The sequence below is a fragment of the Chiloscyllium plagiosum genome, unplaced genomic scaffold, assembly GCF_037043375.1.
Source record: "Chiloscyllium plagiosum isolate Xiang-an unplaced genomic scaffold, Cpla_swu_hap1 HiC_scaffold_13, whole genome shotgun sequence".
Lineage (NCBI taxonomy): Eukaryota > Metazoa > Chordata > Chondrichthyes > Orectolobiformes > Hemiscylliidae > Chiloscyllium > Chiloscyllium plagiosum.
Window position 1 is genome coordinate 47007486 of NW_028270151.1, and position 13649 is coordinate 47021134.

A 13649-nucleotide genomic window follows, 5' to 3' on the forward strand; every position below is an offset into this window, starting at 1 on the left:
ATGAAGATTTTAAAGTCAATCACTTAAAATGTCAGTGTTTATATATGGAAATTAAGCATTCTTTCATCAAATTAAAGGTCCCTTTCATGGCATCCTTAGAACATGATGTTATTTAAGGTTATAACTTAAAAGGTAAGAACCTAGTCAAAATCAAAAGTCACATTTCTATGTGGTCTTGAAAACGGAACTTCCACTTTGTCATGAAACATACCCTGGATTTGCAATAGAGACGACTTTCAAGCTAGCTGCATTGCGAATAAGCTTGTCCAGCGTGTTTACAATCTGAGCAAACTTAGGTCGGTTGTTACGGTCTTTTACCCAGCAGTCCAACATCAACTGATGTAGGGCAGTTGGGCAATCCATTGGAGGTGGCAAACGATAGTCCTGTTCCACAGCATTAATAACCTGCAAGAGAATCCAAAGTGTTATGAAAGACTGCAAGTGAACTGAGCTCCCTTTGCACAACTCTCCATATTTTATATGAGTCATGGAATGAAAACTACAAATATCACTCCACTGTTTAAGAGAAACAGACAGGAACCGGAAAATTACAATGCTGTCGATTTACCTTCAAGTGCTGAAAACGTACTGAAATAATTCATCACAGAGTCACGAACTACTTTGACAGACAGAGCTCTATATACATCCTATATAGAGTTCCAGAAAACATTTGTTAAGGTCTTGCATTAGAGATTATAAAAAAAATGAGAGTGCATGAATATCACTACAGGGGTTTCTCAGTGTGGTGTCAAACGCCCAAACATCTGCAACTGATTCATCCTTCCCTCCACCATAAGATGAAAAATGGGGTCATTCACTGATTCTTTGTATACTTTCTGATATCATTGCCACATGCAGGAGGTCCTGGTCAGCTTTCAGGCTTTGGCTAATAACAGGCAACTACCAAATGTGTCACACACTTGCCAGGCAATGATTATCTGCAACACGGTAGAATCTAAGCATCTCCCCCTGACATTCAACAGCCTTAACATCATTGAATCCCCCCATTATCAACTTCATTTGGGGTTGCCACTGACTGGAAACTGAACTGGACTCAGCTGTATGACTTCAACAGCAGGTCAACAGCTAAGAATTTTAGGATGAGTGATACACCTCTCCACTCTCCAATGCCTCTCCACTATTTAGAAGACACAAATCAGAAATGTGGTGGAATACTCTCCACATTACTGGATGACTGCAGGTCAACCAACACTCAAGAAGCTCACCACCACCTTCTCAAAGGAAGTGAGGAATGGACAACAAATGTTCGCCTTTTCAGTACTTCTCACCTTCCACTGGTGAACAATTACATTTCAAATTAACCTATTGACATGGAAGGTAATTGGTAAGGAAGTAGAAAACATAAAGTAGGGGTAAAGGGCAAGAACGATGATTGACAGGATATGAGGATTGGAGCTTTCTAGGAATGTTTACTCAGCTCTTCACCATATGCAGTAATGTCAAATACAGGAATAGACAGTTATATGTCTAAGTATGCAGGTGATACTAAACTGGGAGGCACAGTAAATTATGCAGAAAGGAGGAATGTTGCCAAAGGAGATAGTGAAACTAAGTGATAGAGCTTAATGTGAAATGTGAGGACATTCTCTTTGGACCTGAGAAAGACAAGGTGAAATACTGTCTAAATTACGCACAGCTGGGAGCTATGGATAAGCAAAGAAATTAGAGAATCTAGATACTGTACACAAATTACTAAAGTTACTATACATGTTTAAGAAGGAATAAAGAAGGCTAGTGGAATGCTATCCTTTATCTCAGTAGGTTGAACTACACAAGTGTGCAAGTTATAGCTCCATTGTACAGACTTGGTCAGATCACATCCAGGGAGCATCATTAAGTTTTGGGCACTGAATCTCAGCAAAGATACATTGACTTCTTTTCAGAGAGACAGATATGATGAGTTGCCAAACTAATCATAAACAGATGTTTAAATTGAAATCCACAGCTTGACAAAATCCACAATTTGGCACATCTTCCAACAATCCAGCTCTGCCATGAAGACTGTGTTTTAAACAAAATCAAAAGCCTCACACAAGTTGATAAAGGCAATTAAATTGAATTTCCCCTCAGCCGCTTGACGTTTTGAAATTTTGTATGAAGCCTTGACCAGCTGATATAATTTCTCCTGAAAGCAAAAAGTACCAGTTCCTGTCTGGTTATTCTACAAGATCAAAAGTATTTGATGTCTGTGTCCTCATTTCAAACCAAAAAAAAATCTTAAGAACTGTAGTATCTGGGAGATATTACACAGCTTTTAGCCTTAGGTTATTCCTTATTGTGGGTAGAAAACATAACTACATTCTGGAGTATAGGAGGAATATATTTGACTACTATGAGCCTTAGAAGAAGCAATGCCAAGGCACTGCACTTCCAAACTTGAAACCTTACCTTATTACAAATAAGGTTTTGAACTGTAACATTCAATTGTCTTAATATGTAGCAAGTACATCCCCACAATAAGGCATCACACACATCCTACCATTCCCCAAAAATATTTAATCTAATTCTCTGTGGCACAATCAATACATAGACATCTATCCAAACCCCATTAATGTCAAAAACAGGACTCATGGTCCTGGGCTTCTATTTTCAGATCTGTCTGAAAGTCCTGCTGTTAATTTCATGGCAAATCCTACCACGTTTACTTTGACCAGACTTTGGAGGAGAAATCTTAGGGTTTTGATATCAATTTCTTGAACCAAGTTTAAAAAATTCCTGCATCCAGTCAGTGCAATCTGTGAATTATCCAAACGAGTCAAAATCCAAAACAATTGAGAGGACATTTCATCAGAAAGGAGCAAAGTGATAGCATTTTATTTAAATGTTTTATTTAACACTTCAGATGGATCCCTCATGCAATATGTTTGCTTGAGCTTATCGGCTCAGACACTTACATCTTGATTTGACATGTCCCAGTATGGTCTCTCACCATATGACATCACTTCCCACATGACTATTCCGTAACTCCAAACATCACTGGCCGAAGTGAACTTGCGATAAGCAATTGCTTCAGGAGCTGTCCACCTGATTGGAATTTTGCCGCCCTGGTACCAAAACAGAAAGGTCTTTTTAGTCCACCTTCACTTTCAACACATTGATATTTGTTACAAGCCAGATAAAACAGAACAATGCTGCTGCTGATTCATCAGGTGGTTGTGGAGTAAACAATCTTATCCTCCACAAGGTGAAGGAGCAGCGCTCCAAAAGCTAGTGCTTCCAAATAAACCTGTTGGACTATAACCTGGTGTTGTGTGATTTTTAACTAAGTCTAAATCAGTTTCTCATGAACTGCAGAAAGGATAAGAACAATTTTCAATTGCTGTTTCCCTCTTTCTCAATAGAACGGTGGAGGTAGTTATCCCTTTGAAGGTGAGGCTGACCTGATTCAATTTCCAGGAATACCTTCTAACAACGGGAAGTTGTTTATCATCAACATTTCTTTTAAGTCCAAATTAAAATATGTTATACTTTTTATACAGGCAAACTGGTTAAGACAGTGATTAGCATTTTCGCATACAAATACAGGAAGCAAGCACTGTTTGTAATATCTTTAGACATAGCAGGTATTGAGTGGTCTAACCAATTATCATTTAAAGGGACTGCTGAAAACTGCTATAAAACAGCATATGGAAGTTATGAGATGAACCTTTACAGTGCTTGGAGGAGAACAGTGCTTCTGTCGGACCCTGCAACAGTAAAGTACCCACTGTCAGCCTCTTCTTTACACCCTAAACACATCAGAATCATCTCCCCAAACATGGGTCCAATTCCATCAGGAGAAAGAAGTCTATGTGCAGCCTCAGACCTCTTCTGCTCACCTCCTCCTCTCAACGTCTGAGCATTCCCTGACTCTTGATCACCTGGCCTCTTGAATCACCAAACCAACAGTAATATTTTTTAAAAAGCTGATACTTTCGGTCCAATAGAAATATTATACTGAGGGACAATAGGGAAAATAGCCCTGGAAAAATGTGAGCAATGGCCAGAATTTGGAAGAATTGTGCCGGATTGGCATTAACGAGATTCCTGATGTTGAAAGCAAAAAGTCCCAATTTACAATGAAGTGTTGAACACCCAAAGGAAATTCTCACTGGGGAGCAATAAGGGGCATGTTTAATGCAGTAACATCTTATTATTATACCATCGTGATTCATTGACATGTAGCTTCCCATTTTCCCACTGATTAGAATCTAGATTGTGACAATTCCAAAAGTGAAAATCAGAATGGTCACCTGGCAATTCAAGAGGTCAGAAGCTAGGAATCCTGCAATGAGTAACTCTGCTCCCAACTCCCCAAAGCCTGTTCACTATTTGAAAGGCACAAGTTAGGAGTGTGATGGAATATTCTTCACTTGCCTTGGTGAGAGCAATCCAATAACACTCAAGAAGCTGACACTATCCAGGTTGCTTGCTTGTTTGATACCATTCCCTCCACCATTGACATACAGTAGCATCAGTGAGTAGCATTTACAAGATGCACTGCAGAAACTCAGAGGTTCCTGCACCTTCTAAACCCATGCCATGTGAATCTAGAAGCACAAGAGCAACAGCTTGATGGTAGATATACCACCTGTATTTCCCCTTCAAACCACTGGAAATAATTTGCCATTTTTTTTTGTGTTGCTGGGTCAAAATCTTGGAATTCCCTCCCTAAAGGAACCGTGGGTCTACCTACACCAAACAGATGGCAGTGATTCAGGAAGGTGGCTTACTACCACCTTCTCAAGGACAGCTAGAGATAGACAACAAATACTGGCCCAGACAGCAATGCTCACAACCCGTAAATGAACAATTCAAAAGAGTCTGCTTGTTGCTCGCTCCTCCAGTCCTGCATCTTGGACAGGAGTCTTCGACATCTCAACCATACGCACACTCCCATCCATCCATGAGAACTTCCGAATCCCTGACGGAAAGGCCCTTTATCTGCCCAACATGTCTGGGAGAAGTGACAGGAACCATGTCAGGCAGCTACAGATTTCCAGCACTTGGCCAAATACATGGTTGGCCTTTAAAGATGGTGCTCGCACCAGCAATCCCAGGTGGTCCCGGCAGTAGCCAATAATCCTGTCTGTGGTGACTGGAGGTTTACAATGAGAAAGTGCCATAGGGTGGAATGCACAGATAATGAGACTAGTTTGGGAAAAGTAATGCGAAGAAACCCATTAGGACTCACTGGAGAAAAACCCTCCATGAAAATTGCCAAAATGACGCTTTGCTAAACTCTAGCAAAATTCAGCCAAACGACATAAAGGAAACTGGAGTGCTTTCAAACTATATTGATCAGTAGAAGCATTATATTAAAAAAGCACATGAACTGAACATTACAACATGAAACAGTTTCACCATTTGTATTTTCAGATTATGTCATGAATCCTTTGCAGCTAGCATGACATTTAGTTTTATCTATAGCCTAACTACCTCATTTCATTCTAACATCTCAAGTGTTCAAACAACTTCAGAAAGAAGTACAGAGAATGTAATGCACATAATTGGTGTTGCCCTCACCAATGAACTTGTGTAGGTTGGATCAGTTGGATCATCTTCCAGGAATCTCGACAAACCAAAATCTGACACTTTGCACACAAGATTACTGTTGACCAGAATGTTCCTGGCTGCCAGATCTCTGTGCACATAGTTCATTTCTGACAAATATTTCATCCCAGCTGCAATTCCTCTTAACATGCCGACCAGCTGGATGACTGTGAACTGTCCATCATTCATCTGCAAAATAACAAGCAACAAGGCCAGAAATTCAATGAATAAAAGGTATTAAATATTTTGTTTCTATAAAGGCAGCGGAAGAGGAGCTCAGGTTTCTTTGAAATTCCTGAGGTAACCTTGATGAAATAAATTGACATCCTTTCAATCATGTGACTATAAAGAACACACCTGCACTATATCACACAAAGAAATCTGCCAAGTGTGCTTGTATTTATTTACAGGCTCACAGTGAGCATATTAACCCCCATCATCAAAGCATTTCACTTCAGTTTAGGAAAATCAAAGAATTAAATTCTAATTAACTGTTGCTATGTCAAATTTAATGTAAGTTTAGAGGGAAGCCAGGTACTGAAAAACCATCATGTCTCATTAAAGAAGTATGGTTCAGCTTTGGTGGGGTAGAAAGTGCTGGTAGTAAATTGACCACCAGTTATACATTCCTCATGATTTTTCTTCCCATGGATTTCAAGAACCACATTAGATGCAAGAAGTGCTAAATTTTGCACTTACCCGGAGGAAGGAATCCAAGGCACCATTCTCCATAAACTCAGTAACAATCATGACTGGACGGCTTTTAGTGACCACTCCCTCCAAATGGATAATATTTGGGTGATCAAACTGTCCCATAATACTGGCTTCACTTAAGAAATCCCTTCGCTGTCTTTCTGTATAACCAGCCTTAAGTGTTTTTATTGCTACAAAGATCTCCCTTCGTCCTGGAAGTTTAAGGCGTCCTCTACATACTTCCCCAAATTCACCTGCACAAAAAAAAAATTACAAACTAAATTTCAGATTTTTGGTCACATAAAACATGGCAAATTTAGATATGTTTTAGTATAAGAGATTGTCAATGCCTTTTGGTCTACCTGCTCCAATCACTTCTTCAATTTTTACACAGGATACATCAATTTCCTTGGCAAATTCTCTGACAGCCTCATTGGGATCTTCATAGGTGAAAGGGTCAATATAAACCTTCATTCCTGGTGTGACTATTAGTGATAAAGACAAGTGATATGCAGCATTAATGGAACAAATAGATTATACTTCTTGAATCAATAATTAGCCATGGAAAATAGAAACTGCATTTTTTTCTACCCATTTTGTAAGCACTAAGTGAGGACTAAGTGGTGTACTGGTGCCACTGCCTCTTGGACAGAAGATATAAGGTTCATGTCTCACCTTCCCTGAGTGTGTGCCAAAATATGTCTGAATAGGTTGATTAAAATAGCTAACTGAAAACATAAATTGAAAGTCATTTTCAGCCATCCCAAAAATTGTATTAGGTTTATTATGTATGCAAGTAAAGGCGGAGTTGAAAAGTGTGGTGCTGGAAAAGCACAGCCGGTCAGGCAGCATCCGAGGAACAGGAAAGTTGACGTTTCAAGTATAAACTCTTAAACCTGATAAAGAGCCAATGATCGAAACGTTGATTTTCCTGCTCCTCAGATGCTGCCTGACCAGCTGTGCTTTTCCAGGACCAAACTTTTTGACTTTGAACTCCAGCATCTGCAGTACTCACTTTCTCCACATAAGTCAAAGCGTTGACTTTCATTTTAAGTGCTGTCGAGAAAATCACTTTTAGATGAGCAGGACAGAAACTGAGTGCAATCCAAATAGAATTCTTCAATTCTAACATGGTCACCAACAAATATTATTGGCAATTTTTAAAAAGAACTTTGTACTGACAGTGGTTGTAAGAATGCTTTTCATGGGTCCAAACTTCTTCTGCTCCACCCACCTTAAGCACATTTATCCTACTCTGGGCCTTTCTACATCATAAGAAGTAGCTATCATCAACAGAATGAATTTTGAAATGCTGAAATGTTTGAGATGCCGAGGGGCACAACACCAAATCAACTGAAATGAGATCTGATGCCCAATTTCAGGTGTCTTGTTTGAGCTACAAGTGCCTTGCTCAGCCCTGCTTCTGGGCCTGAAAACAATGTGAGACCAACTTCTACCCCAATATGTTTCTTGTGGAAAAAGTTCATGGAGGAACTTACTGTGGCCGGTGCTGTACTGCTGGAGTTTCTCAGTGTATTCTGACTCTGAACCACTTCCACGTTTTCTTCAGACAAGATAGAAAAGAAATATTTTCTGAAAACTTTTATTGTGACACTAAGAGCATTAAATACAGACTATGAAAACTCTTATGAAGGCTTTTCTTTGAGCATATGAAAAGGTTTGATTACCTGATGCACACAAATGCAATCACAAGCACAGCTACAATAAATACCAGGCCTGCAGTGGCTGAACCTACAATCAGGGGCAATTGTTCTTGAATGCTTTTCCCACTCTCATCTGAAGAGAGAAGGACAGGTATTATTTAAGAGTTCAACCAGTAGAAAAGAGTAGTTTCATAAAAAGGAATAAAAACAAAGAAATGTGAAGCCCTTAACAATCTGTGAATGTGTTAATACGTGTATTCCACTTTCACATAGATTAATCCTAATCTTGAATCATCATCTGCTTCCCACAGTCTGACATAGTAGCTGATCTCTCTAGGATTTATTAATTGATTTCTGTAAATCATTTGACAAATGCCACAAATAGATTATAATAAATGCCAAAAAGTGAAGAGATTTAGATTATTCAAATTTTTGCAGTGTTGATAACATACCTAAAATAGTGTTAGTAAATTATCAACAACAGATTTAACTTTATATCCCTAAGAACTCTTGTTGAAAACTGCCAATCAAAGTCAAAATTTGACAGACATACTTTCCATCAGAGTCTGGAAATCTACAGTTTCGCTGTACTTTCCATATCCAGCCACGGTCCTGGCTCGCACCTGAACTCCATAAGAAGCAGATGGTTTTAACCCTTCAATGCGAATTGTGTTTTTCTGACTTGTAATGGTCGACGCTGTTGATTCATCTTGGTCCTGGATTAAAATACACGTGAAATATTGATGAAAAAGTATTAGGACAGGGCGAATAGTTATTGTCCAATCCATAACTCAGCTGCCAAGTGATAGTAAAAGGGCTTTTATTGATAAACCTGTGAAAAAAATACCTATTGAAGAGTATGTTCCAAATCACTTTTGAAAAGTGGTTTGTATTCAAAATCTTTGCAACACCAGGGCTAAAATAAATTGAGGGGGTGGATAATTGGAAGGTGAAATGCAATGTGGCGACATATAAGATGAAACATTTTGTTAGGAAGAAAGTAGAGAGAAAGTATAAACTAAAGAGTACAACTCTGCAGGGAGTGCAGGAGCATAGGAACCTGGTATATTTGTGCTTTATTCGTAAAGGTGGAAGAGGTTGAGAGAGCAGTAATGAAACATATTTGATTAATAACGTCTTTACTAAAATTGGCATACAACACAATAGCAAGGAGGTTGTGTTGAACATATAATAATAGACTCAGCTGGAGTGTTTTCTCCTGTTCTGCATGCCACTCCTTCGGATGGAACTGAAGAAATTGGCAAGGGTACAGAAGGTTTGTGAGAGTTGTTCCAGGGATGATGAATTTCAATTGTGATGATAGACCGGAGAAGTTGGAATTGAATTCTTCATAAAAAAGGGAGAGAAGAAATCTGATAGAAACATACAAAATTGAGAGATCTGGACAGAGTAAATAGGGAAAAAATATTCCCATTCATGAAAAGATCAAGAGCGAGACAACACAGATTTAAAGTAATTCATAAGAGAAGCAAAATGACAAGGAAAAATCTTTTACACAATGAGTGCATAGGCTCTGGAATGCAGTGTCATTCACAGTGGTGGAGGAAGGTTTAACTGAGGTATTCAAAAGAAAATTACATAGTTATTTGAACAAGGACAATGTGCAAGGTTCTGTAGGGGGAATGAGAGGCGAATAGCAAGAGGTGAGATGCTCTTTAACAGAGCTGGTGCAGACACAATAGGTCTACAGCTTCTTTCTGGGCTGTCAAATATCAATGATTCCCTCATGAGCAATTTTAAAAAAATATTCAATTTTTTATTTTCTATGAGATCCACATAAACAATTGAAAATAATTATTGGGAATAGAATACTTCAATGGTCTAGGATTAGTGTCACTAAAGTACCAGCATGCCTGATCTTTTCAGCAGCATGTATAGCATTACTGTACCTTTTCACGATATTTCAGCTCATAGTCCAGGATTATGCCATTGGGTTTTTCAGGTGCAAGCCATGATAGAGTCATGCTATTTGATGTGGCACTCAGTAGATGCACCATAAGCACAGGAGAAGGAGCTGCAAAGGACAACAAACAACAAACATTTCTTTTTAGTTCCAAGCACCACCAACAAAACCAAAGGTGTTTACAGTTCAGAAGAACCTTTGCCACATTTTATCTCTAATAGCTCTTTATTGCAGCAATCCAAAATAATTCCTATTTACCTACTCAGTTGCCACAGTGCTTTCTTATTTCAAATGCAGAGCCAATGTTCCAATATAAAGAAGAAGTGACCACTTCCTCAATAACTCTCTCAGCAATGTATTCTCAAATTCAACACTTTATGAAAAAAATACCTACCACCACTAAGTAGTAATTTTAAATTGGTATCTAATTCGACGTCCAATCAGAAATTAATTGTTCACAAAGAACTCGATCGAAATCATTCAGAATTTTAAAAACATCTAATAATGAATAACTACAACTGAAACAAACTGATACCTAAACGGTATAGGAACTTCCCTTAGCTTAAACCCACTGTTTTATAAAACTGTATCAATTGTTCAATCATAAGGATTCTCATTTTAAAATATGTCCTGAGGCACTGTATACATTCATGAGTGAATGATGAATATCACGAAGACTGCAATGGAATATGTCCCATCTTAGAAGTGCAGTTATTTGTCATTTCTCATTGCCCTCATAGCGTATTTTATATGTAACACCTATATTTTATCACTAACTAAAGAAATTCTTCTTGTTTTATATCCATAATACCTATAAATTAGTAAACTTGTTACATGCCAAACTCTTGCTAGATTAATAAAGATTAAACAAATAACTTTCCTTAATTTGCAATGATTCAATAGAAAGTATGTTAAAACATTATGAATTTTCTTGAAATAAAGTCTGGCAATGTTGGAGAAACTCAGCAGGCCTGGCAAACTCTGTGGAGAATGAAGCAGAGTTAGCATTTGAGATCTTCATCAAAGATCCTTAATTTTATATTAATTATTTTAAGGTAACTCTTTATCCATTTATTCAACACTAAGACCACCTATTTTCACTTTGGAAAAATGTCTGGGTCAGCCCCTGTTTCAGCTCAGTTCCTGCTGATGTCCTCATCCATATTTTTGTTACATCCAGAATTGACAATTTCTGCTTAGCTTCCCACATTCTACTCCAAGAGATTATCCAAATCTCAGCTGCTCATGTCTTAAATTGCATAGATTTCTGTTCATTTATCACCCCTGTGCTTACTGACCTGCACTGGCTTCTGCTTTAAGCAATGGCTCCATCTTAATATTCTCATCTTTGTTTCCAAATCCTTCCATAATCTTGACCTTCATTAGCAGCTGCACAGCTCCCCCTAAATTATCTGTGATTCTCCACTTCTTGACCACTCACAATTTTGGTAATGATGCATTCAGCTTAATTTGGCCATGAACTCTGTAATTTCCTCCCTAAACCTTTTCTTAAAGCTACTTCTTAAGACTCTTTGATCAAGCAATTGGCCATTAGCTGAACAATTTAACATTAAGTTTTGCTTTCTAATGCCCCTGTGAAGTGCCTTGTTAAGTTTAGCATGTTAAAATAAGATCCATAAAAATATATCTTTGTTGTTAAAAACAAATATGTTCATTTGCTTTCTAGCTTGCTGCCTTTGTACAGCAATTCACTTGAGGGGGGCTATCTTTTTCTGCTGATAATAGAGTTTCAAAACTGGAACTGTGAGTGCACAGAACAAGTTCCATCATCCTGCTGCAATGTTTAAACCCAAACTACTTAAATAATTTTACCTATAGAGAATAAGACTTCAGATTTCCACCACTTACAGCTCCTGCTGTCCAACTCCTCTAATCCAGTCATGCAACAATGGAAGCTAATACCGTCCATTAAACACCAATCAATGGACAAATTACATACATACTGCCTGGAGGTAAGATTCCCTTAACAGCCGAACTCAGAACACAGTCATCTGTCTCTCAGGGCCTAATTACAGCTACACCATCCAGCACCTGGACTGCCAGTGTGAATTCCTGTCTGACAAAGCCTGATGGCATCCCACCAGCTGCTTCGGGCTGTGATTTAGCAGGTCCCCTAACACCATTTCATTGTGTCGGACTTATAATATAGAAAGTGCCAAGTGAATGAATATTCAGGCCTTAATCACTGCAAGATAAGCTACAACACAAAAGGGGAGCTTAATGTGAAAGTCAGACAAGTCTTAACCTCAAGGATGGCCACCCTCAAATAAATCCTTTCTGCTCAAGGGTTGAGAGCTTTCAATAATTGGAATCAAGAGTTTAGGAAACCTACAGGAGTGTTGCCATTGCAACACAAATTGTTTTGTGGTGACATACTCAACAAGCAGAACATAATCTTCACACATACATAAAATGTGCATGTTTCTGTAAAATGACTATCAGTTGCAAATGTAATTTTTGGATATTGGTGCAACAAATGTGTGTCAAAATGACAGTTTTTAAATTTGTACGCTTTCTGTACAACCTGAAGCTGAAATATTTAAATTGCTTTTTCTTTTGTAAAATAAATGCACTTGTTCTTAACTACATGAAATGTGCCTACACTAACACCAGTTGTCCTGCGACAACAAATAACTGACACTTGAACTGGCATGGTGATGCAAAACTGTATTTATTCTGTCTATACTGTTTTCAGGGAGTGTACAATAGTGCTTTTGAGCTGGTGTGAGAGGCTGAGTTGGAACTGAACAAAGATGAAAGGAATCCACTCATATTTATTTGCACACACCCTAAATGTTAACCAAGATAAATGAAAGGAGACAAAATCAATGTTTATTTTAATCGGAGATGGTTAAGTTCTACATTCTGACCAAAACCATGCTAGAGACTGTTAACATCTTAAAAATTTATAATTAGTCCGAAAGAATAAAATGGCCTGAGGACAGGATGATGCCAAAGAAGCAGTGTCCTGTCAGGCCGTGTGAAACTCTGTAACCACCTGGCTCTTTGTCTACTTCTACTGGGGCCAAAAAATTCAGCTTGTGTTTTTTGAAGCTAGTGTCAATTGTATTCACTTTAATCGAGTTTGAAAGGATCAGGTTGCGGTTGGAATGTTGAAGAAACTGAGGTGTTAAGACTATAAGATAAAGGAGCATAATTAGGCCATTCGGCCTTTTAAATCTAGTCCGTCTTTTGATCATGGCCGATATGTTTCTCAACCATTCTCCTGTCTTCTCCCCATAACCTTTGATCCCTTTACTAACCAAGAACTTATCTATTTCTGTCTGAAATATGCACAATGACTTGGCCTCCATGAACTTCTGCGGCAATACATTCCATAGATTCATTACCCTCTGGCTGAAGAAATTCCTCCTATCCCAGTTCTAAAGGGCCATAACTTCACTCTGGGCTCTGTTTTTGGGACCTTGTCTCTCCTACTAGTGGAAATATCTTCTCCATATCCACTCTACCCAGGCCACTCAGTATTCTGTAAAGTTTCAATCAGATCTCCCTCATTCTTCTGAACTCCATTGAATACAGACCCAGAGTCCTCAACCACTCCTCATATGACAAGTCCTTCAACCTCAGGGTCATTCTTGTAAACCTCCTCTGGAAACCTCCCCCCTCACCAACCAAGGCTAGACATACTTCCTTAAACACGGGACCCAAAACTGCTCATAATATTCTAAATGCAGTCTGACCAGAGTCTTATGCAGTCTCAGCAGTACATCTCTGATCTTGTATTCTAGCCCTCTTGAAATGAATGCAAACGTTGCATTTGCTTTCCTAACTGC

At 38.5% G+C, this 13649-nt stretch overlaps 1 protein-coding gene across 5 annotated transcripts in view; it reads right to left on the reverse strand.

Moving 5' to 3' along the window:
* The window catches only part of ephb3b (eph receptor B3b), a 91497-nt gene that overhangs the window by 8537 nt on the left and 69311 nt on the right, over positions 1-13649 (reverse strand). For 3 of the 5 annotated variants that reach the window (XM_087993567.1, XM_087993565.1, XM_043702249.2), the window contains exons 6-14: positions 9821-9945; positions 8464-8626; positions 7935-8043; positions 7746-7810; positions 6597-6731; positions 6253-6500; positions 5527-5742; positions 2916-3065; positions 212-405 (exon numbers count right to left, since the gene is read on the reverse strand). In XM_087993567.1, coding sequence (XP_087849693.1) covers positions 212-405; positions 2916-3065; positions 5527-5742; positions 6253-6500; positions 6597-6731; positions 7746-7810; positions 7935-8043; positions 8464-8626; positions 9821-9945 — 1405 coding nt within the window. The remainder of the gene's footprint in view (positions 1-211; positions 406-2915; positions 3066-5526; positions 5743-6252; positions 6501-6596; positions 6732-7745; positions 7811-7934; positions 8044-8463; positions 8627-9820; positions 9946-13649) is intronic. The other 2 variants (XM_087993566.1, XM_043702250.2) reach the window with 1 other exon arrangement.